Source organism: Geotrypetes seraphini, chromosome 13, assembly GCF_902459505.1.
Source record: "Geotrypetes seraphini chromosome 13, aGeoSer1.1, whole genome shotgun sequence".
NCBI lineage: Eukaryota > Metazoa > Chordata > Amphibia > Gymnophiona > Dermophiidae > Geotrypetes > Geotrypetes seraphini.
Window position 1 is genome coordinate 13,715,355 of NC_047096.1, and position 25,851 is coordinate 13,741,205.

Sequence of the window (25,851 nt, forward strand, 5' to 3'; positions counted from 1 at the left end):
GTACAAACCCCAGGCTGTTAAACTCTTCGTCAGTCCAACTTTATTCAATTAAATTTTATTTAAATTTTATTTTTTATTTTTGTATTAAAGGTCATTTTTTTAAAAACCAGCAATACCACTTTTTAAGAGGACATGTCCGGGTGTCTGGACGGCTTTTCAAAACCTGGCGCTTTGTCCGAGTTTTGATAAGCTTCCAGCTCGGGACCACGTCGGGACGGCCATCTGCGACGGCGCATGCACCTTTCCTGGGGATGATTTTATTTCTTTATTTGCCACTTTTAGCCTAAGTGGTTTATCTTCAGGTACTCAAGCATTTTTCTCTAGCTGGTTGTAAGAAAGGTTTGGACAAGTTCCTGGAGGAAAAGTCCTTAGTCTGTTATTGAGAAAGACAAGGGGGAAGCCACTGCTTTCCCTGTATTGGTAGCATGGAATATTGCTATACCTTGGGTTTTGGCCAGGTACTAGTGACCTGGATTGGCCACCGTGAGAACGGGCTACTGGGCTTGATGGACCATTGGTCTGACCCAATAAGGCTATTCTTACGTCCTGGTGGGCTCAAACTCTATCTAATGTACCTTAGGCAATGGGGGATTAAGTGACTTTACAAAAACATACAATATAATCAGGCAGTATAAGAGAAAAATGGCAATTCCTCTAAAAAAAATACTCTCTTCACCTTTGCTTTCTTTTCACTACTTCTTAATAAGTGAAAACATAAATGTAATGGGACGATTCTACATCTGTTTTTACTTATTAAGAAGCAGTGAAAAGAAAGCAAAGGTGAAGAGAGTATTTTTTTTTTTAGAGGGATTAAGAGACTTTCCCAGGGTCACAAGGAACAGTGTGGGATTTGGTGCTGAGGCTGTAGCCTAGAGAATGACACGGTGACAAAATTCATCAACGTTCCCGTCCCGCGGATAACCGCGGGAAACCATCTTCATGCCATTCTTTAAGGAGAGAGGGAAGAATCAAAGTATGAATGGCCACAACCACTGACCCGCAAGCTTTGCTTTGAAGAATGCTGGTGTAGAAGGACTGAGGTTGAGAATGACAGTCTCTGGTATCCAGAGCAGATATTGTGATGTCATAATGCCTCATTCCACCAGTGCCTAAGAACCAATCACATCAGTGATGTCACAATGGCTTCATTATCCTTGGCTAACATAAGAATCAGAGTATGAAGGGCCACAACCACTGACCCGCAAGCTTTGCTTTGAAGAATGCTGGTGTAGGACTGAGGTTGAAATAGACACTAGAAAATGACCTGGGATTATTTCCCGCGGTTATCCGCAGGGACGGGAACAGTGATGTATTTTGTCACCGTGTCATTCTCTACTGTTGCCCTAACAACTTTGCCACGCACTTCCATAATAAATGGTGGGGAATGCGGGAGGAAGAATGCAATTGGAGGATAGGGGGAGGGATTCCAGTTGGTGGGAGGGATGGAGTGAGTGCAGGAGAACAGGGCATAGATGCCAAACAAATCCCTACATTCCTACATCCCCTCCCATACCCCAAGACATGGGTGTCAGGTCAAAACCGTTGAAGACAAAGGCGTGCGCCGACAACTGAACGCAGCGCGGAGGTGTGCGCCGAAGAAAATAACTGTTTTTAGGGGCTCCGACAGGGGTGTGTCGGGGGGAACCCACCACTTTACTTTATACAGATCGCGCCGCGTTGTGGGGGGTTTGGGGGGTTGTAACCCCCCACATTTTACTGAAAACTTCACTTTTTCCCTAAAACGTCTTGCGCTCAGTTGTTGGCGCGCGCCTTTGTCTTCCATGGTTTAGTCTATGAACCCAAGACATGCAAATACACCCAATAAATATTTACCAACACAACACATCTACCTCCTAACACACTCATACCTGCCAACCCCCCAACATGCACTTCACCAACTCCACCATACTCATCCTTCAACACCTCTAACATATTCCCCCCACCCCACTCAACCCTGCTCCATACACATCCCTCTACACACCCAAAACATCCAAACCGCATACATACGTTCCCAACACCCCATTCCCTGACCTCCAACCCACACAGCCCCACAGACAAACAGCTATACTCGCTCTGTACATACTAGAGAATGGCACGGTGACAAAATTCATCACCGTTCCCGTCCCCGCGGATAACCGCGGGAAATAATCCCATGTCATTTTCTAAGGTCTATTTCAGCCTCAGTCCTTCTACACCAGCATTCTTCAAAGCAAAGCTTGAGGGTCAGTGGTTGTGGCCATTCATACTCTGATTCTTATGGGAGCCAAGGATAATGAAGCCATTGTGACATCACTGATGTGATTGGCTCTTAGGCACTGGTGGAATGAGGCATTATGACATCACAATATCTGCTCTGGATATCAGAGACTGTCATTCTGTAGTGTCTGTTTCAACCTCAGTCCTTCTACACCAGCATTCTTCAAAGCAAAGCCTGCGGGTCAGTGGTTGTGGCCATTCATACTCTGATTCTTCCCTCTCTCCTTAAAGAATGACATGAAGATGGTTTCCCGCGGTTATCCGCGGGGACGGGGACGGTGATGAATTTTGTCACCGTGTCATTCTCTACCACCGACACACCCAGACCTCACATACCCCGCTCACACCCTATATCCTTTATCTCTACTGATCCACACATCCCCTGCTGCCTTATCAGGACACACTTCGCAATGACGTTTCAACCAAGTCCCCCATAGAGATGTGCCTACATTTGCTAGTGTTTTTAGTGCACGCGGGAGATTAGCGTGCACTAACCCCGCGCTAGAACCAACGCCAGCTCAATGCTGGCATTAGCGTCTAGCACGCGTGCTAAAGCCCTAACGCAGCTTAGTAAAAGGAGCCCTAAATGTTCACCTTTCAGTTTGTTTGACACAATTCTTCGACTGTGTTGTCACTCAGCCTGGAAATATAAATGGATCCTAACAAAAAAAGGACCCCAAATAATCTCTCTCTATATATATATGTTTATTTTCCTGCCTGTTAAACCTTCTTGAGACCATGAGGATTAGGCGAGAGATAAATAACTAGAGAATAGATCAGAGTATAACCAAGGAGCCAGTAGGTCAGCCCATTTCAAGAGAGAGAGAGAGAGAAAGAAAGAAAGAAAGAAAGAAAGAGAAAGAGAGAGAAAGAGAAAGAGAGAGAAAGCAAGAAAGAAAGAAAGAAAGAAAGAGAAAGAGACAGAAAGAGAGAGAGAGAAAGAGAAAGAAAGAGAGAGAGAAAGAAAGAGAGAAAGAGAGAGAGAAAGAAAGAAAGAAAGAAAGAAAGAGAAAGAGACAGAGAGAGATAAAGAGAGAGAGAGAGACCCCCCTACCTATTGGCTTCCCTAGTTATGCTCTGATCTATTCTATTCTAGTTATTTATCTCTCGCCTAATCCTCATGGGCTCAAGAAGGTTTAACAGGCAGGAAAATAAATACACAAAACTACAAACAGTAATGTAATCTATTTCTTAAAGTATTTCTAGTATAAAAATGCTTTCAAATGTCTCCGGAAAAGAAGACAAGAGGTTTGAGCCCTAATCTGTAATGGAATTCTATTTGCTTGAAACATAAATGAGATATTGACCCTGCAGAACACCTGACTCGATTCCTGGGTCCAGCGTCTGGTCCCCAGACCAGAGATGCTCTGTAAGCAGTGGTCATCTCCCCCAAGAGGACAGAGGTCGTGCTGAACGTAATCATTTAGTGGCCGCAATTGGGGTGCACAGTTATCAGATTCTGACGAGAACTGTGTGCTCTGAGGTACCCGACACTGCCACAATAGCTTGGTGAGGTGGGAGTTGTATAAGGAGAAAACCCCAGGGGTAGCTGTAAACCAGGTTTATGAAACTACAGGATGGCAGGAACACTATAGGAGCAGACTGGATGAAAATTAAAACCGAAATTAACATTCAGGATAATTACATGGGAGTTTGTTTGAGCAGAACGCTGTTTGATAGGTACACTGACAAATCCGCGCAGGAGAATTCCGCTCCGAGAAATGCGCGCCGACAACTGTACGCACGGACAATTGCGGCCCATGAAGGATATCTGAAAGGCCCTGATTTGCTGAGACTCCTCAGGCCCCGTCTCTTGGGAGGGGGCTTGAGGCGCCTCAAGCCCCTCCCAAGGGATGGGGCCTGAGGAGTCTCAGCAAATCAGGGCCTTCGTGTTAGGGAACGGTTTATAGGTTCATAGACAAAACCGCCGAAGACAAAGGCACGCGCTGACAACTGAGCGCAAGGCGGAAGCACGCACCGAAGAAAAAGAGTGTTTTTAGGGGCTCCGACGGGGGGTTTTGTTGGGGAACCCCCCCCCCCACTTTACTTAATATAGATTGCGGCGGCATTGTGGGGGCGTTGTGGGGGGTTGTAACCGCCCTCATTATATTGGAAACTTAACTGTTTCCCTGTTTTTTAGGGAAAAAGTGAAGTTTTCAGTAAAATGTGGGGGGTTACAACCCCCCAAGTTCCCCACAACACCCCCACAAAGCGGCGCGATCTGTATAAAGTAAAGTGGGGGGGTTTCCTCCCCACACCCCCCATCAGAGCCCTTTAAAACAGTCATTTTCTTCGGCGTGCGCTTCCGCGTTGCGCTCAGTTGTCTGCGCGCGCCTTTGTCCCGGCGCGCTTTTGACCTGACACCGGTTTATATCATGATTAAGGTTCCCATAATCATGATATAAACCTTACCCTAACACCAGGTAGCAAGTGAATTTTTAAAGGTAGTGGTGGGGCCCCCCGGGATACCCCTACCCTCCTTTCAAAAAAGACAAAACAGTATCCACCACCACAATTGTTCATGTGCGCACTTGTCGGCGCATGCATTTGTCAGGGCGCATTTGTCAGAGCGCAATTGTCCTGCGCTCATTTGACGGGTCACCGTTTGATTTGGGGGGGGGCTCTGCCCTAGCCACAGCGGAATCCTGTGGCACGGCCCATCACCAGCTCAACCCCCCTACCTCCTCCCGGCATTGTACTTTAAATCTTTGGGGCAGCCGCCGCACGGTGTCAATGAGCAGGCCTGCTCCCGGAAGTAGGACGAAGGGTTCTGGGGCAGGCCCGATCGTTGACGCTGCGCAGCGACTGCCCCAAAGATTTAAAGTACAAACCCGGGAAATGGGTTGGAGGGCGGGCACCAACCAGCGGCCGCCAATTTTTGTGGAGGCCATGGCCCCTGTGGCTAGAGAATGACACGGTGACAAAATTCATCACCGTTCCCGTCCCCGCGGATAACCGCGGGAAATAATCCCATGTCATTTTCTAGTGTCTATTTCATCCTCAGTCCTTCTACACCAGCATTCTTCAAAGCAAAGCTTGCGGGTCAGTGGTTGTGGCCATTCATACTCTGATTCTTATGGAAGCCAAGGATAATGAAGCCATTGTGACATCACAAATGAGGTTGGCTCTTAGACACTGGTGGAATGAGGCATTATGACATCACAATATCTGCTCTGGAATGTTGCTGCTCAATCTCAGCATTCTTCAATGCAAGGCTTGAGGGTCAGTGGCTGTGCCCATTCATAGTCTGATTCTTCCCTCTCTCCTTAAAGAATGACATGAAGATGGTTTCCCGCGGTTATCCATGGGGACGGGAATGGTGATGAAATTTGTCACCGTGTCATTCTCTACCTGTGGCCTTCCCCGTTCCAATGAGTTAGATTTGCATGCACTGCTTTCATTGCGTGCAAATCTCTCTCATGAATATTCATTGTGGATATCCCGAAAACCTGACTGGTGGTCCCCCAAGACAGGTTTGAAATGTTCAGACTGAAATTGAGGCCCAAAGGCGAGTTTAGAAAGTTTGCAAAAAAAAAAAAATCAAATCACAGTATTGATTTGAAAAAACTCTTTTGGGACTGTTTAATAGGGATTTGCATTTGACACGTTAACAACCAAAGTTACATGTAGGATCTCTGCGTTAACTGTTAGAAATGTCCCCGGCACTTTGGGGAGGGCAACAGTGGCGCCATTTTGGGGGGGTGCACTATATGCTCAACACCCCAAATATTGAGCAACTGCTCCGTTATGTCCATGAAGGTGTCGTTTAGCATCCTCCAATGATTTTGAAAAGTTGGTGCCCATTTCCAGGCAAATGTTTAACGGCACGGCCAATAAGATGGAATGCAGAGAGCTACACCCCTGGAAACTTTGGCTGCCGCATTATTGGTTGACAAAAAATATGGCTATTATAGTAACTATTGTTTTACCGGGACCAAATAGCACTGTATCATATAATAGTACCGGACACCGGTAAATATTGAAATCAATAGTCTTAGTAAGTATGAGTATGCCTCAGCCCCACCACTCCACCGCTGTGCTATCTCTTGACTGCGGAGAGAATTATATGGCACTTCATCATTGGCTGCTCATTACCCAATAATACATGCTGTTATAAACGTTGTTTAAAATATTTTTTTAGATATTTTCATTTTTCAGTTTAAATACAATGAGTGTACTTAGCTTGTTTGTATAGCTATTATCAGCCAACGACTAGGAGTTTAATACCTTATTAGTTGACACATGATAATGATCTCTGTTAATTGCACTGGTGTAGTCCCTGCCTATACCACACTCCTCTGATAGGAATCTCTGGGCTAAATCCACTGAGAGCATTGCATTGCATTAACAGATAACAGAGCCCTGTGCTATTAGCTTGCATTATAAGCCTTATTAACCATCTAAGACAGCTTCTTTGTACTCTGGATAGGACCCTGTGGGGTATCAAGCTTCTAGCCCAGGAGTGGGGAACTCCGGTCCTCGAGAGCCATATTCCAGTCGGGTTTTCAGGATTTCCCCAATGAATCTGCATGAGATCTATTTGCATGCACTGCTTTCAATGCACATTCATTGGGGAAATCCTGAAAACCCTGACTGGCATGCGGCTCTCGAGGACCGGAGTTCCCTACCCCTGTTCTAGCCTATTAGCAAAAGTCTCTTGCGGAATGAAAGAGGGGCCTCAGAAACAGTGGCTCAGTGACACATATTCCAGTGAAGCTTTTGGCATGCAGTTAGTTAAGTTGCCCAGTTAGCCTCAGACAAATATGGTGACAGTTAAATTCTCTCAGGAAAGGAAAAAAAAAAAAGGGAAGGGAGGAAAAAGAGAGAGAGAGAGAGAGAGAGAGAGAGAACAAAAATATTTACCATTAGAAAACATCTGGGGGGTAACGAGTTGCTCAAGTCGTCTCTCCCCTGTTTAACATTATAAAAAATGGTTTTAGAAACAATAACCAGCAAATTATAAAGCGAACTTATTTCTCTGCATCCATAAACCACATTGTCACACAGTAATATATTGAACCAGCGGGCACGGTGCTCTCCCAATGCACCTTAAGATGTGAACTTCAGCCCCGATGACCCAGGGATTTGTTTGAATACAGCAGCCCATGAAGCAGTGATATTTATACCGAGTCTGGACTCTACCAGCAAAAACCTATAATTAACAATCATGTATTTTGTTGTACTGGAAAAAAAAAAATAAAAAAAAAATTTCCCACTTAAGGGAGCCAAGATGTAACTTGAATCTTAGTCTGCCGGCTTCAAGCAAAACTTGAGACAGATCCACAAACATACCACATTTCAAAAGAAAACAGGATTTTCAACAGCACCATTAAAGTCAAACACTTTCTCAAATTTAAATAAGAGACGAGGACTTATGCCCTGTGTATTTGCAGAACGTATGGCCTGAAATTTTCCCCAAGCCAGTCACTGGAAATTAGTGTTGTTTAAAATTAAAATCCAAAGCCCCCCCCCCCTCTTTAGCCCAAATGTTTCAGAAGATCACAAACTAGAAATGGGCGATTCATTGGAAATTCAATCTATGAAGTGTAAACACAATGTGACTGCATGCATGCACCCTCCTCCCCCCCCCAAAAAAAAAAAAATGGAGCAGTGTGATCCCGCCTTCTAATGCGCTTTCCGGTCCCCCAAGAGGATCTTATTCTCGCTGTTCTCTCTTTATCCTGATTATTTATGGGAAGGGCTCTTCAAGTTGGCCAAAGTATTCGTTGTAGCAAGTGAAAGCCCATTGTACACAGAACGTGAAGAAGGTAATTAAGATGTCCAGGTTCGGAAATGCACAATTCCTGCTGTATTTTATAAAAAGCCTCTGCCAAATCCAGAGCTTTTTGTAAAATGCCAACAAAAATGTGTATGGCTGCAGGTTTCTTTAGTGGCAGTGCCCCAGGTACTTTAGAGCTCACCGGGACAGTTAGAGAAAATGCTTGAGGACCTGAATAATTGTAGGACATACGGAATATAAATTATTTTTTAAAAATAAAAAAGGGTTGCATATAAGTGCCTGCATTTATACCTGCCACTGACATGGCATCAGTGAACCTGCCTAAACATAAGCGGAATGATCCCAATTTATGTTGGTATTCTATAGTGGAATTTTGGCCCCCAGATGCCATTATAGATTGAGCTTTCATTGCGCTGCAATTAGACATCTAGATGTTCCATCCAGTTATAGAACTGGCCCCGTATAAGTAGGAAACAAGAGTAGAAATCTGCAATCAGATGGCCAACAGCCATAGTTTAAGTTTCAAGTTTCAAGTTTATTCAATCTTTTGATGGATCGCCTATAACAGTTTCTAAGCGATAGGCCAGCAGCAGCAGTTTCTACAACCTCAGGCAGCATGTAGGAACCACTATTGATGACCTATAGAAGAAATAGAAATGCTGCACGAGCTGGGGGGAGGGGGGGGGGGGTTCACCCAGGAAATCCAATATAACAACATGAGAACAATGGTGAAAAAAAAACTTAGAGGAGCAGCTGTAAAGGTAAAAAATTTGCATCAGGTGCGGATGTTATTCAAAAGCACAATCCTGGAAGCCCAGACTAGATATATTCCATGTATTAAAAAAGGAGGAAGGAAGACCAAATGGCAACCGGCAAGGTTAATGAGTGAAGTGAAGGAAGCTATTAGAGCCAAAAGAGAAACCTTTAGAAAGTGGAAGAAGGATCCAACTGAAAATAATTATAAACAACACAAGGGATGGCAAGTCAAATGCAATGCACTAATAAGGAAGGCAAAGAGAGACCTGGAAAAGAAGATTGTGTTGGAAGCAAAACACACAGTAAAAACTTTTTAGGCATATTAAAATCAAGAAGCCGAGAAAAGAATTGATTGAACCACTGGACGACTGAGGGATAAAAGATGCTCTCAGGGAAGACAAGGCCATAGTGGAGAGATTAAATTAATTCTATGCTTCAATCTTCACCAAGGAAGATGTGGGGGAGTTACTGGTGCCAGAAATGGTATTCAATTTTGATGAATCATAGAAACTCAAACAAATCGCTGTAACATTGGAAGATGTAATGGGTCAATTTAACAAACTAAACAGTAGTAAATCACTTGGACCGGATGGTACTGTATATACATCCCAGAGTGCTGATAGAATTAAAAAATGAACTTGTAGAGCTATTGTTGGTAATTTGTAAATTTTCTTTAAAATCCAGCATAGTACCAGAAGACTGGAGGGTGACTAAAATGATTCCAATTTTTTAAAAAGGGTTCCAGAGGTAACCCGGGAAATTATAGATCAGTGAGTCTGGTATCAGTGCAGGACAAAATGGTAGAGACTATTATAAAGAACAAAATGACAGAACATATACACAAGCGTGGATTAATGAGAGAAAGTCAACATGGATTTAATCAAGGGAAATGTTGTCTCACCCATCTACTGCATTTCTTTAAAGGGATGAATGAATATGTGAATAAAGATGACCCAGTTGATATCGTGTATTTGCATTTTCAAAAGGCATTTGACAAAGTACCTCATGAATGTCCTATTATAGATTAAGAACTGGTTGAAAGACAGAAAACAGAGAGTAGGTGTAAATCAGGAGTGTCCAACCTTTTGGCTTCCCTGGGCTGCATTGGCCGAAAAAAATGTTTCTGGGGCGCTCCAGCAAGACAGAGGAGGGAGCTGGCAAGACGGTAAACACCCGGGGGCAGCAGAGTAAAAACGCTGCAGCAAGACAGAGGAGGGAGCTGGCAAGACGGTAAACACCCGGGGGCAGCAGAGTAAAAACGCTGCAGCAAGACAGAGGAGGGAGCTGGCAAGACGGTAAACACCCGGGGGCAGCAGAGTAAAAACGCTGCAGCAAGACAGAGGAGGGAGCTGGCAAGACGGTAAACACCCGGGGGCAGCAGAGTAAAAACGCTGCAGCAAGACAGAGGAGGGAGCTGGCAAGACGGTAAACACCCGGGGGCAGCAGAGTAAAAACGCTGCAGCAAGACAGAGGAGGGAGCTGGCAAGACGGTAAACACCCGGGGGCAGCAGAGTAAAAACGCTGCAGCAAGACAGAGGAGGGAGCTGGCAAGACGGTAAACACCCGGGGGCAGCAGAGTAAAAACGCTGCAGCAAGACAGAGGAGGGAGCTGGCAAGACGGTAAACACCCGGGGGCAGCAGAGTAAAAACGCTGCATTGCCCTCGACCGGGGCCGCACATAATACTTCACGGGGCCGCAGGTTGGACACCCCTGGTATAAATGGTCAATGTTCTCAATGGAGAAGTGTAAATAGTGGGGTTCCCCAGGGGTCAGTATTTTATCAATGATTTAGAGATGAGAATAACTAGTGAGATAATTAAATTTGCGGATGACACAAAGTTGTTAAATTGCAAGAAGATTGTGAAAAATTGCAAGAGGACCTTGTGACTGGGCATCAGAATGACAGATGGCATTTAATGTGAGCAAGTGTAAAGTGAAGCACGTGGGAAAGAGGAACCCGAATTATAGCTACATTAGGAGTCACTGCTCAGGAAAAGAATCTAGGTGACATAGTTAAGGATACACTGAAGCCTGTGGCGTAGTAAAGGAAGGGGCGTTGTCTTAGTGGGGGCGCCGGCTCTTCTTTGCCCCTCACCATGCTTGGCTCCCCCCTTCTCCGCACTACTTCTAGCCTGGCTCCTTCTGAAATCAGTTCCAGGTCATGGGGCCAGGAAGTGACATCAGAGAGAAAGCCAGCGCGAGCGGAAGGCTGGAGAAGCTGCTCAAGCAGGCATTGATTTTAAGAGGCGCAGGGGTGGGGGGCAGAGAGGAGGGTGCATGGGGGGCGCCTCCTACCCTCGCTATGCCACTGGTTGAAACCATCAGCTCAATGTGTGGTGGCAGCGGCTAAGAAAGCAAGTACAATGTTAAGAATTATCAGGAAAGGAATGGAAAACAAAGATGAAAATGTTATAATGCCCTTTTATTGCTCTATGGTATGGTTGCACCTCGAATACTGTGTGCAATTCTGGTCTCCATTTATCTCCAAAAAGATGTAGTGTAATTATAAAAGGTACCGCGAAGGGCGACAATAATGCTAAAAGGGATGGGATGACTTCCCTATGAGGAAAGGCTAAAGTGGCTAGGGATCTTCAGCTTGGAGAAGAGATGGCTCAGGGAGTGATATGATTGAGGTATATAAAATACTGAGTGGAGTGGAAAGGGTAGATGTGAATCACTTGTTTAATCTTTCCCAAAAATACAAAGACTCATGCAATGAAGTTACTAAGTAGTAAATTTAAAACATTCTGGAGGAAATATTTCTTCACACAACGTGTAATTAAACTCTGGAATTTGTTGCCCGAGAATGTGGTAAAAGTCAGTTAGCTTAGCAGGGTTTAAGAAAGGTTTAGATAATTTCCTAAAAGAAAAGTCCATAGGGCATTATAGAGATGGCTTGGGGAAATTCACTGCTTATTCCTAGGATAAGCAGCATAAAATCAGTTTTGCTACTTGGGTTCTAGCTAGGTACTTGGGACCTGGGTTGGCCACCGCTGGAAACAGGATGCTGGGCTTGGTGATGCAATTCTTAAGTTCTTCTGGAAATAGAGAGGCTACATGGGCTGAGGAGTTAGGAAGGGAGGGAAAGAGAGAGGCTGCGAGTGTTTGGGGGGGGGGGATAAGAGAGAAAGAGAGAGGCTGCACAGGCTGGGGTAGGTGGGAATAGAGGGAAAGATGCCCACCCAAAATTAGCTGTCTGGCTACACTACTGCTGCCAAAGGACATGGAATAGGGACCTCTGTTCTACAAAGGGCAGAAAGAGATTCACTGCACACTTTACAGAATTATAGCAAAGATTCATTTCTGTTAGTAAACGCTCTTCAGTACCATAGTAAAGGAGAATTAGTTTCAGATACGTAGGAGTACAGTGATATCTGAAAACTTCCCTGCCTTTATATTTTTAAGTCGCTGACTGCCATGGCTTAATGCTGAGGTGACAATATGTCAGCCCTCGATGAACAATACCATCATCTCCAGCTGCTGGCAATGAATATCTAGGTCAGTTGCTGACCCGGAAATGTTGCTACTGCCGGCCAATAGTCAGTGCCAGCACCTGCATAGCTAAGCCCAGATAGGACTACCAGAGTGGAGGCGTGGCCTAGTGGTTACAGCAGCTGCCTCCACACCCTGAGGTTGCGAGTTCGATTCCCACTGCAGCTGGGCAAATCACTTAACTCTTCATTGCCCCAGGTACAAAATAAGTACAGTAAAACTTTGGATTGCAAGTAACTTGGTATGCAAGACAAGCAAAACATTTTATTCAATTTTAACTTGCTATACAAGTAAGGTCTTCCAATACATGTACATATAGTATTTTGTATTAAAATTTTTGGGTTGTAGAACGAATCAAGGTTTTATTACAATTTGATTTAATCGCTTATCTAATTTCTAAGCGAGTTTACAAAATATATATATATATATATATATATATATATATATATATATATATACAGTGGTGCCTCACACAACGAACTTAATTGGTTCCAGGAGCAAGTTTGTTATGTGAAACGTTCGTTATGTGAAACGCGTTTTCCCATAGGAATACATGTAAAAAAAAATAATTCGTTCTGCAGCATAAAATATGCTAAGATGACATAAAAAAAGATAAATTTTTGGTTATTATTTTTATTTAGATACATCTAAAAACATAATTGTTTTTTAAAACAACACACATTTTTTAAATTTAAAGACAGACTAAGTAGAGTCTAATTTTACAGTGAGAGAGGGCAGAGTCTCAGCGGCAAAAACTGGGACTTAACTGTTCATTTTTTTTTTTTCTACCGTGTTTCCCCGATGATAAGGCAGGGCCATCAAATAAGACAGCCCCCCCTTTTTAGAAAAAAATGTAAAATAAGGCACCCCCCCGCAAATAAGCCACCCACCGATACCTGCGCTTACCCGAATCGGGTGGTACGGTGGGTGACTCCGTGTGGTCCTTGGCACCCCCGACACGATCGGGGCAAGAGGGAGCTCAAGCCCTCTTGCCCCCCCGACTCCCCGACACGATCGGGGCAAGAGGGAGCCCAAGCCCTCTTGCCCCCCGACTCCCCGACACGATCGGGGCAAGAGGGAGCCCAAGCCCTCTTGCCCCCCGACTCCCCGACACGATCGGGGCAAGAGGGAGCCCAAGCCCTCTTGCCCCCCCGACTCCCCGACACGATCGGGGCAAGAGGGAGCCCAAGCCCTCTTGCCCCGCCGATTCCCCAACTCCCCGACAATATCGGGCCAGGAGGGAGCCCAAGTCCTCCTGGCCACGGCGACCCCCTAACCCCACCCTGCACTACATTACGGGCAGGAGGGATCCCAGGCCCTCCTGCCCTCGACGCAAACCCCCCCTCCCCCCAACGACCGCCCCCCCCCCAAGAACCTCCGACCGCCCCCCCAGCCGACCCGCGACCCCCCTGGCCGACCCCCACGACACCCCCAACCCCCTTCCCCGTACCTTTCTGTAGTTGGCCGGACAGACGGGAGCCAAACCCGCCTGTCCGGCAGGCAGCCAACGACGGAATGAGGCCGGATTGGCCCATCCGTCCCAAAGCTCCGCCTACTGGTGGGGCCTAAGGCGCCTGGGCCAATCAGAATAGGCCCGGGAGCCTTAGGTCCCTCCTGGGGGCAGGGCCTGAGGCACATGGTCGGGTTGGGCCCATGTGCCTCAGGCCCCGCCCCCAGGAGGGACCTAAGGCTCCCGGGCCTATTCTGATTGGCCCAGGCGCCTTAGGCCCCACCAGTAGGCGGAGCTTTGGGACGGATGGGCCAATCCGGCCTCATTCCGTCGTTGGCTGCCTGCCGGACAGGCGGGTTTGGCTCCCGTCTGTCCGGCCAACTACAGAAAGGTACGGGGAAGGGGGTTGGGGGTGTCGTGGGGGTCGGCCAGGGGGGTCGCGGGTCGGCTGGGGGGCGGTCGGAGGTTCTTGGGGGGGGGCGGTCGTTGGGGGGAGGGGGGGTTTGCGTCGAGGGCAGGAGGGCCTGGGATCCCTCCTGCCCGTAATGTAGTGCAGGGTGGGGTTAGGGGGTCGCCGTGGCCAGGAGGACTTGGGCTCCCTCCTGGCCCGATCGTGTCGGGGAGTCGGGGGGGCAAGAGGGCTTGGGCTCCCTCTTGCCCCGATCGTGTCGGGGAGTCGGGGGGGCAAGAGGGCTTGGGCTCCCTCTTGCCCCGATCGTGTCGGGGAGTCGGGGGGGGGCAAGAGGGAGCCAGGCGGAGAGAGGGCAGTTAAGCGCAGTGCCTGCGCGGAAGGATGCAGCTCGGGCGACTTCGTTGTGTGAAACGAAGTTCGTTGTACGAATCAAGACATAAAGTTCGTTGTGCGCAGCGTTCGCTGTGCGAGGCGTCCGTTATGCGAGGCACCACTGTATATATATATATATATATTGTGGGCGGGCCCTTAAGCACATGGGCCGGGTTGGGTCCATGTGCCTAGGCCCCGCCCACAGGAGGGGCCTAAGGCTCCTGGGCCTATTCTGGCTGGCCCAGGTGCCTCAGGCCCCACCTTTGGGCGGGGTTTGAGCCGCCTGGGCTAACCCGGCCCCATTCCTTAGCTGGCTGGCCTGCCAGATGGGCTTGGCACCCGTCCATCTGGCCAATGCTTTCAAGGTATTGGGGGGGGGATGATCAGGGGTTCGGTCATGGGGGGGGTTGAGTCGAGGGCAGGAGGGCCTGGGATCCCTCCTGCCCATATTTTAGTGGGGGTGGGGGGGTAGGGGGTCCGCCTGGGCAGGAGGGCTTGGGCTCCCTCCTGGTCAGATTGTGGGGGGGGGGAGGGGGGTTGGAAATCGCATGGCCAGGAGGGCTTAGGCTCACTCCTGGCCCCATCGGACTCGGCAGGGGGGGGGGGGGGGGCGGGGGTTGGGGATTGCAGTGCAAGAAGGCTTGGGCTCCCTCTTGCACCAATCGTAGACGGGAAGGTCATCGGTGCCGCGCGGCAAGACGGCTTGGACTCCCTATTGCCCCGATGTCGTCGGGGGGGGATTCTGTAACCGGTTACAGAATCCAGCTTTTAGGCAAAGGACTGGCTCCTCCTTCACCTAAAAGCCCTTGCTTTGGACGTTTGGGGCTTAGGCTTTTTTTAGGTTGATTATATGGTATAAGTTTAGACGTAGTGGTGGTCTGGGCGTTTAAACAGCTGAATGTAGAGGCAGGCCATTATTTTAAAAAAACCTCCTTTTGAACGTTTTTTTTGATAATGGACATTTTCCCTGCTTCTACTTTCAATGTTTAAGGCCTTAGGCCAAAAGGGGACTTACACGTTTTTTTTTTATTATGCCCCTCCACGTGTCTTAATAAAACACGTAATTAGACAAATGGACCAACTTCAAACAATAGGAGAGGAGGGGAAGAACTACAATCGTAAAAGAAAAGGGAAATACAATAGGTTAGGGTAAAAAGTAATAAAATTTAAGAGTTTTGTCCTTAAGAGGACAGTTATTGTCCAAAGGCATCCAGGAACAAGAATTTTTTTAAAATTTTGCTTTGAATTGTTTTATTCTGCATTGAATATCCAGGATTGGCCTATTGAGCAGGGTTCAAGGGGGTAGGAGCATCTCCCGCCAACTTAAGCCCCATTGAATATCTAACTTAGAAAAGATACATTTGTAGACCTTCTCAAGCACAATTAGGCTCTCATTATCATAATATGCAAAGTTCCTAGACCCCGTTATTTGCATTTTGGTGCTGTAAAATACCCAGAACTCATTATTCTCGCAGCCACTATAGTGGTAACTTTGATCAAACGTCCCATCTGAGAGTCATTGTGGCCCATATTCTATAAACTTAGGTGCCCTACCGGTGCCTATGAGCAAAATGCCGTTTAAAAGACCTTTTAAAATGAATTTCAAGGTACCTATCAGCGACTGACAAAGGAGTGCCAGAATCACGGAGGTACTTTAAGGCAGTGTTCTTCAACCTTTTTACACCTATGGACCGGCGGAAAAAAAAAATTATTTTGTGGACCGGCAAACTACTAGGATTGAAATTTAAAAACCCCGTTTCCGCAAGCTGGGTCCTCGCAAACCATCTGATCCCATCCGCACAAGCCTGTTATGATTTTATACTGAATGTATTTTATTCAAGTATAAAAAGAAACAATATTCTGTACAATTGTCATTTTATAAATACAAATAATACAGAGCAAGGATCAACAAAACCCCTGTCTCCCCTCCCCTTCACATATCTACTATCAAGAAAACTGAATAAGCCATGCTACACAGAAATATCATGCTATAGAATACCGCATTCACACATAGCAGGAATAGGGTTAGGGGAGTGCAACTAGGGCAACTGCCCCCCTGGTCAGAGAGAGCCCTAAGCCACTGCCTGGACTTTGCAGTCCCCAGTTATGTCTAACACCAGCTCTAGCAGGATATATATTTCAAATCTGATATATTCTAATCACAAAATAGAAATAAAATTATTTGTTTCTACCTTTTGTTGTCTCTGGTTTCTGCTTTCATCTTCTTTTCACTCTCTTCCTTCCAGCGTCTGCCCTCTCTGTCTCTTCAATCCAGCATCTGCCACTTCCATCTACTGTCTGACCTCTCCCCCTTCCATATGATATCTGTCTTCTTTCTATGCCCCTCTCCTCTTTCCAACCAGCCTATGCCCCTCTCTCCTTTTTACACGATTCATTCCAGCTTCACTGCTCTCTTCATTTTTATCTCTCCTAAAGCAGATCTAGCATCTTTGTCCCTCTCAATTTCTCTGCTGACCCCCTTCCCATCTCATTCCTGTCTCTCCCCTTCCCCTCCTTTAATCTCCCTGCCAGCTGTTTCCTTCTCCCTTCCCTCTTCCCCTTGTCCAGCAGTAACTCTCTTCCCTTTCCTTTCCCTCCTCCCCTCCCAGCAGCATCTCTCCTTATCCCTCTCCAGGTCCAGTAGCAGCTGTCCCTTTTTTCCCTTGCCCAGCAGCTTCCCAGACTCCTTTCCTTCCTCCCCTCCCTGCAACATCTCTCCTTATCCCAATCCAGGCCCAGTAGCAGCTGTCCCTTTTTCCCCTTGCCCAGCAGCTTCCCAGACTCCTTTCCCTCCTCCCCTCTCAGCAGCATCGCTCCTTCTCCCTCTCCAGGTCCAGTAGCAGCTGCCCCTTTTTTTCCCCACCATGCCCAGCAGCTTTCTCCCCTCCCAGCAACTCTCCTTATTTGCCAGCCCTGCGATTCAGTAAGGCAGCCTCGGGTCCTTTGTTGGATCGCACCGCTTCTGAGTAAATTTCAAATTAGAGCAACGATTGTGAAAGCTGGGAAGCACCAAACTTTTTATCGGTACAGTACTTTACTCATGACGTAATTTGAGAGGAGGAGTCAGCGTGCAAAAAATCACAAATCAGCAAAACCGTGAATACAGAGGGAAAAGTGTACTGGCTTAGGACGGATCTTGTGTCTAACTTGGGAACAAGCACTTACGCTTGCTGAAACCTGGTATAAATGCCATAATGGATCAGACCAATGGTCCATCTAGCCCAGTGTCCTGTTTGCAACAGCAGCCAATCCAGGTCACAAGAAACTGGCAGAAACCCAAATAGTAGCAACATTCCATGCTACCGAGTACCGATCCAGGGCAAGCAGTGGCTTTCTCCCATGTCTCTCAATAGCACACCGTGGGCTTTTCTTTCAGGAGCTTGTCCAACTTTTCCTTAAACTCAGCTACGCTAACCACTGTAACCACGCCCTCTGGCAATGAGTTCCAGAGCTTAACTATTCTTTTAAGCAAAAAAAATTTCCTCCTATTTGTTTTAAAGGAATTCCCGTGTAATTCCATTGAGTGTCCTCTGGTTTTTGTAATTTTTGAAAGGGTGAAAAATCGATAGAAAAATGCATGGGATAAACAAAGAGGATCCCTGTATAGAAAAAGGACAGAATGCAATTAAAACAAAAATTAATTGACCTCACAGCTGGAGTGAGCTTTTACGGCAACTCCAGAGGCTGGAAAGTAAGGCCAATGGCGGGCAGACTTCTACGGTCCAGCTCCTGTAAATGGCAACAACAGATCAGGATTAAGGCTCGAGTGGGCTTCGACGGCAACTCCAGGAGCTGGGAAGCGAGACTGGCGCCGGACGTCTACTTACCATTTCTATAGCGCTGCTAGACGTATGCAGCGCTGTACATTAAAACAGTCCCTGCTCCATAGAGCTTACAATCGAATCAAACAGACAAACAGGACAAGTAGGGGGGGGGGTTAAGGAGTTTCTCAGGCAAGGGTGCCCTAAATTGGCAGGGAGAGATGGTGATTATTATGCGCACCAGTGTTTAATCATGAAAAAAGAGCAACCTACGAGATATAACTCTGGCCCCCTTGGCGAGCAGATTGAACGGCTTGTGCAGGTCTTCACCTGCCAACTTTTACAATTTACTATGTTACTCTCTTTTATAGGATCAGGCTGACCTGGGGGGGGGGGGAGCATGTGTTCACAATAATACAGCTGGGAATTAAGTTAGGAGGAGGGTAAGTTGCATAAGGTCCAAGTTTAAGTACAGCCAAGAGTGGCTTAAATGAAAGACAATGAAGCAACAGGAACCACAACAAAGATTTCCTCTAAAGAAAAGCAAAAACGAATGAAACTAATGTGTGGTTTTTGTTTTTTTTTCCCAAGCCTGTTTAGGAGTCATTAAACTAGAGGCCTCTCCCTCTCCCTGCTGAGAGGGAAGTGGGGTATCCATCAAGAACCACACATGCCTTTAAAAAAAACCCTGTGATTAAAGAACTATTAGCAGCAGTGTCCTGCCCTTGCCACCCTGTAATTACTTCAATTCTTACACTTTGTTCAAAGGTATGTTACTCATTATCTCCATGTTTTTTTTTTTTTGGGGGGGGGGGTTGTTTTTGGGTTGTTTTTTTTTACTTTATAAAAGCTGCAATAAAACTGTTAAAATGAAAACAACTGGTGGTAGCTTCGTGAAACTGTCAGTTTACGAAATCGGCTGCGTCCCCTCTGCTGAGCGTCTGAAATGAGGCCTCACCGATAGGCCTGCTCACCTGCTCATCAAAGGCACTTGCTGCTTCCAGCGACGCTGGTCCTCTATGGGCTGTAAAAAATAATTGCGTTTCTGCTACCTGCTGAGTTATAGACAGTACAGCAGATATACTATTACTATTATTAATTATTTCTATAGCGCTAGCAAACGCACGCAGCGCTGCACAGAGTCAGAAAACAGTCCCTGCTCAAAAGAGCTTACAATCTAAACAGGCAAGACAGGCAAACAGGATGTCATGGATAGAGTTAAGGAAAACGGTTAAAATGCTGGCTGGGTTGGAGGGCAGAGGGGAGTACAGGACAATTGAGCCTTGGTGACATCACTGATGAGGTTGGCTCTTATTGGTGGATTGAGGCATTATGACATCACAATCTCAGCTCTGCTTCCCAAAGACTGAAACTCTTCACACTACTACTACTATGAATTATTTCTATAGCGCTACCAGACACACATAGCGCTGTATAGAATCACAAAGAAGACAGCCCCTGCTTGAAAGAGCTTACAAATTAAACAGACAAACAGGATGCCATGGATACAGTTAAGGGGAACGGTTAATCAGCGGGCTGGGTTGGAGGGCAGAGGGGTGTACAGGACAATGAAGCCATTGTGACATCACTGATGAAGTTGGCTCTTATTGGTGGAATGAGGCATTCTGATATCACAATCTCAGCTCAGTTTCCCAAAGACTTAAACAGGATGTCATGGATACAGTTAAGGGGAACGGTTAATCAGCTGACTGGGTTGGAGGGCAGAGGAGTAGGGTTAAGGAGTGAAGGCTATATCAAAAAGGTGGGTTTTCAGTCTGCTTTCAAACAAGGGAAGGAAACCTTTATTCACCTATCCACCTCACCCCCCACTCAGACCTCCTTGAACCTTCTCTCTGCTCTCCAGCCTTTTCTGTCTCTACGACTCCCTAGGCCTCCGACTTTACCTCATTGATTGTACTTATGTTTTACTCGTGTTACGCTGCTAATAAAATTATAAGATTGATGTCAAGCTGCACATCACTCAGGCAGTGGCGTAACGAGGGTGAGAGGCTCCCAGAGTTCTGGCGCTCCTCCCCCGCCCTCTTCTCCGCCCCCCACTCCTTCACCGATCCCCCTACCACACACGTACCCGCTTCCCTTGTACCTCTAGTAGCCCCCCAAATTTGATACTCTCTTCATAAAATGTAATGTACGCCGCTTTGACAATTTTTAAGCGGTATAATCAAATTTTAATGAACTTGGATACATTTTTAAATGGAAGAACATTATATAGAAGCATTTCTCAGGTTTCCATACGGAAATGTTCCCCGTGAAATACTAAGGTGAATAAATGTGTAATGGGATATTTTTAAACAAAAATCACTACCTCCCCCTCCCAACCTAAATGCTGAGCTGCCCAGAATGGACAGTTTGGCATTTAGCTTGATGGGGGGTGGGGGGAGTACACGAAGATACTATTTTTCACAGATCTTCAATACTGGAGAGACCTGATCACAAAGTATCATTGCCAGCTCATTACAAGAAACATACCACAGAGCATTGTTGCAAGACTGTCTCAGGAGAGACACTACAGAATGTTTGCACCAGGAGAGACACCAAACAATGCCAATAAATATCTCAAAAAGCATATATTCAGCTCCACCCACGTACACAATATTTCTCTTGGGGGAAGGAGGAATTCTTATGTTTTGATAGGGCAGAATGGCTGTACATTATCTGAAATGTATCCTATGTAGGTTTCATATTAAAAAAAAAAAAAAAAAAAGCCAATAGGAAATCCCCAAATGTTGGTTTTCATCTTGTATCAATAGCTTGCGCAGTAAATACTCTTCAACAGTGAGCACTATTTCTCAACAGGGCCAAACCAGAAGTCTTGACGTTTGGAATCCCATTGGTAGATGACTGCACCAAAGTGTATTCGTGAAGTATGCTCAATTTCTGTTATTTTTCACAATAAAGTGCAGATATTAACGGTTCGCTGGTGCGCTGAATGCTTTGTGCTGCTCGGAGTTCTATGAGCATCGGGCAGGACAGGGTTAATTCATTGAGGGCCCCTAGGCACACAAGTACACTGGGCTCCCCTGCCCCGCCCCACCCCACCATGCACCCAGGCGGAAACAGGAAGCTGCGTCAGAGGGAAGCTTCGGGCAAGCTGCACCGCTTGCACAATTACAGTTCCTGTTGCCTTTCCTACCCGTGTTGCTTGCTTGTTTTACTTTCCGTCAATGGGGGGGCCACATTGCCGATCGGGGGGGGGGGGGGCCGCGTTACCAATCGATGCTGGAGGGGCCCATCGCCGTTTGGAAAAAACAATGTTGATGCCCTCCTTCATCGGGCCCCTCTGACCATTTCGGGCCCTAGGCACGTGCCTACTTGGCTTATTGGTTAATCCTGCCCTGGCATCGGGAGCAGTGCAGAGCATTCAGCACACTGGCCTGCGTTAAAAACTGCTTCCGCAGTTTTGTAAAATGAAATACTGCTAGATTTTTTTTGCATAAAATGGTTTTTTTTTTAAATCAATGTATCATTGCTAAATATAAAAACATAAAAGTGATAGCTATAATGCCAAGATATTTGCTCCATTAAGCAAAAATAATAGCAAATTTGAAGAAAAAAAGAGCTTTATGTAATCAGTGGCTTTGCTCAACCCCAGGATGGGCTTAAAAAAATTTTTTTTTACACAATTATTTTCTGATCAAGCACAATCCAGATCCATGGGAAAAACTTCAAGTCACACAGTTTTTCCAACGTTAGGTTTTCCTACTGGTCGGGCAAAGACTGGACTGCTATTTGTGCAGTCCTACTTGCCTGGGGGCCTTTTTACTAAGGCACGCTAGCCATTTTAGTGTGCACTAAATAACGCGCGCTACACACTAACGCGTTCATTATAGTCTATGGACGCGTGAGCATTTAGCGTGGGCTAAAACAGCTAGCTGGCCTAAGTAAAAGGACCCCTTAGTTAGCTATGTGGGTACCACCACTGAATATTGCTGCATAACTCCTGTTTCAGTCCAGACTCCGCCCCCAGACCACCCCCAGCAGGCAAAGAAGACATTCGCTGGTGTCCGAGTATTTTCAATTGTAAGATGTAAAATAGTTCATTTCTTATCATTCAACCTATGTATAATTTTTTCATTCCAGATATCCCCAAGGAGGTGGACCTTTCCAAATCTCTTTGTCTCTTGAGAAAAGCCTCATCCTTCAAGCATACAGATCTTCCTCCTATCCACTTCCCCATCTCTGCTCTGAGCTTGGGTAGAGAGGCAGAAAGTGGTGAAAAGAAAACCCAGAGAGATGATGCTCCTGGAGCCATCATAGAACACTGGTCCATGGCAACCAGAGCTGATATTGTGATGTCATACGTAGCTCACTTTTATTACACATTGCAGTGATTTGAGAGAATTAAAATGTTACTAACCCCATTGCATAAATACCACATGTTAATAGTGAAATAAGAAGGAGCCCTAGAGCTTGTCGCGACGGGCGTATGGTAACACGGGGCTGGGGGGCCTCATGTTGCCTGCGAGGCAAGTTGGGGTGGGGGGGGGAGAGGACCGTTAGTTAGGGAAACTTATTAGAAGGAATAGGGAAGGGGTTACCGCCTAAAGACAGGGCTAGGATAGGGTGAAGTCGAGGTAGAGGGGCGGGCAGAGGGAATGGATAAATCGGGACCCTGGAGGACTCAGTTGTTTCAGGTCCTCCAGGGCGGTTTTTCTCCCTCCCACCCTCCCTTGGGGCGGCCTTGGTGGCTCGGGGAGGCGGGTCTCCCGAGCTACTGGGTGCTGGGACTCATCCGGCGATGAGCGGGGAGCCGGCTGGGAGCCGGGCCTTGGGGTCAGGTGACCCGGGTTAAAGGGGCATGAGGTCATGCCACCCCTCAGACGCTTGCTGTTTGTGGCGGGGTCGGGGGCAAAGGTTAATGGTTACATGGGATAACTCGGGAGGAGCTTGCTGATGTTGTTTGTCAATAGAGGGTCAATATGTTTATGAGGTTAAGTTATTCATGTTAATTTATTGTTATGGTAACATAACATAGTAGATGACGGCAGATAAAGACCTGAATGGTCCATCCAGTCTGCCCAACCTGATTCAATTAAAATTTTTTTTTTTTTTTTTTTTCTTCTTAGCTATTTCTGGGCGAGAATCCAAAGCTTTACCTGGTACTGTGTTTGGGTTCCAACTGCCGAAATCTCTGTTAAGACTTACTCCAGCCCATCTACACCCTCCCAGCCATTGAAGCCCTCCCCTGCCCATCCTCCTCCAAACGGCCATGCACAGACACAGACCGTACAAGTCTGCCCAGTAACTGGCCTAGTTCAATCTTTAATATTATTTTCTGATTCTAAATCTTCTGTGTTCATCCCACGCTTCTTTGAACTCAGTCACAGTTTTACTCTCCACCACCTCTCTCGGGAGCGCATTCCAGGCATCCACCACCCTCTCCGTAAAGTAGAATTTCCTAACATTGCCCCTGAATCTACCACCCCTCAACCTCAAATTATGTCCTCTGGTTTTACCATTTTCCTTTCTCTGGAAAAGATTTTGTTCTACGTTAATACCCTTTAAGTATTTGAACGTGGTGGATTTAATAAAGAGCTGCGGCTATATACCATAATAAAGTGTGTTGGTTTTTATTTAGGGGTGGGTTATGGGAAAAAGGGGTGTTGATGGGTAGCAACAGAGACTATCCAGATCCCGCTGTTACATATCTTAACTGTAGCCCAAGCCAATAACTCCCCTCCACAAGGAAACAAAACATGTCGCTCAGTACAAATATGAAGCCAACACACAGGTTAGCGCTGAACAAATGCATCGATTCTCACACTTTTCTCTGCTGCAGTCTTTGCAGATTGCAATATCTATTGGGTCAGGAAACATGATGCAACCCCTGTATAAAAGCCCCAACCAAAGTAGATTCTTGCAGTGACATACAAACATGGTTTCAGGCAGAACTGACCTACCTATACATGTTTTCCCGTCAGCATGCAGGATGAACTTTACGTGGCATGCACATTTAGGCCCCTGGTCTGTGTCATCGCATGTGTGCTGGCACCCTCCGTTTCCATAGTTACATGTGACTACATGGAGAAGAACAAACAGGAAACGTTATCAGTGGGTTAAGCTGGGAGAGACTAGGGTACAATTTACAGGGACAATATTTACACTTGGGGGCTAATTTTAAGACAGTTTTGCTATATGTCATTTTAGGAGATAATAAATCTTTCCCCCCCCCCCCCCCCCCCCAATATCTTTATTCAGTTCCAGTAGTACAACAGTAAAAACAACAGAAAAGTACAACCAGTAAATGAACAGATCCAAAAAATGTTTACATTGCCTGATAGAAACAAAGCAAAAGCCCAGATGTTCCACAGCCAAAGTACGGAAGCCCAAAACACAAAAGAAGAACGGACTGTGGAAAACAATGATCTTGATGAGGCATTTATTATGACCAGCTAAAAGTACAAATCCACAATGAAATAATCTCCACTTTATGAATAACTGACGTGTAGTGTGATACGGACCTTACAAGGTCCGTGTTTCGTCAAAAAGCCTTCTTCAGGGGTCCAGGTCAGTATATGCCCAATTAAAATAAATAAATAAAACATTTCGAGTTTGGACAAGAGAAATTTGACTAGTCTCTTGAGTGATGACGGACCCCTGAAGAAGGCTTTTTGCCGAAACATGGACCGTGTAAGGCCCGTATCACACTACACGTCAGTTATACATTCATTTTGGATTTGCACTTTTATCTTGTCATAATAAATGCCTCGTCAAGATCATTGTTTTCCACAGTCCGTTCTTCTTTTGTACATTGTTTGATACAAATCTAAAAGGAACTGTATAATTAAATTTTACTCCATGTATTAAACCCTGCCTCCCCCCCCCCACCACACACACACACAACCAACCCAACCCCTATTTTAAGAGGAGAAAACATTCACCCTTCCTGAGCATTAAAAACCACATTGGTCCAAAATCTTATTTTAAATATGTTAAATATTATTATAGATTTAGTGCATTCAAAAGAGAGACTATTTTTCAACTAATTTTGTAAATATTGTAGACATTTTTTTTAAAAGAAAAACTTCTTGTAAATACATTTTTAAAACTATTATTATTCACTACACCCCAATGACCGACTTTTGTATTTAAACAAATTACGTATCAAGCAAAATACGCAGCCAGTTCACTTTTAAGAGCACAAAAAAAAATGTCATTTAAGCAATCCGTAATATATCTGTTCAATGGAAGCTTTCATTTTGCTGAAAAACCATGTAGCGTCAGCACAAATTCTCTTGCAACAGTTCTCTTCAAAGGCAAAACACAAGGCGCGATGATTCACAAAGGCAACGCCATCAGGTTGATTTTCAAAACGATTCAACCAGCCAGAAATGGCTCCTGGCCAGTTAAATCGCTTTTTTAGGGCTAACTGCTAATATATTCAGCGGTGTCAGGTCAAAAGCGCGCCGGGACAAAGGCGCGCCCAGACAATTGAGCGCAGCGCGCGCCACCGCGCCACTCTAAATTACTGTTTTTAGCGCTCCGACGGGGGGTGCGTGGGGGGGAACCCCCCCACTTTACTTAATAGACATCGCGCCACGTTGTGGGGGCGTTGTGGGGGTGTGGGGGGTTGTAACCCCCCACATTTTA

General features: G+C 46.1%; 1 protein-coding gene across 6 annotated transcripts in view; it reads right to left on the reverse strand.

Moving 5' to 3' along the window:
- SCUBE3 (signal peptide, CUB domain and EGF like domain containing 3) overlaps positions 1–25,851 on the reverse strand; it is a 247,118-nt gene that overhangs the window by 90,156 nt on the left and 131,111 nt on the right. For 3 of the 6 annotated variants that reach the window (XM_033919097.1, XM_033919098.1, XM_033919096.1), the window contains exons 6-7: positions 24,162–24,278; positions 7,120–7,167 (exon numbers count right to left, since the gene is read on the reverse strand). In XM_033919097.1, the coding sequence (XP_033774988.1) occupies positions 7,120–7,167; positions 24,162–24,278 (165 nt within the window). The remainder of the gene's footprint in view (positions 1–7,119; positions 7,168–24,161; positions 24,279–25,851) is intronic. The other 3 variants (XM_033919102.1, XM_033919101.1, XM_033919100.1) reach the window with 1 other exon arrangement.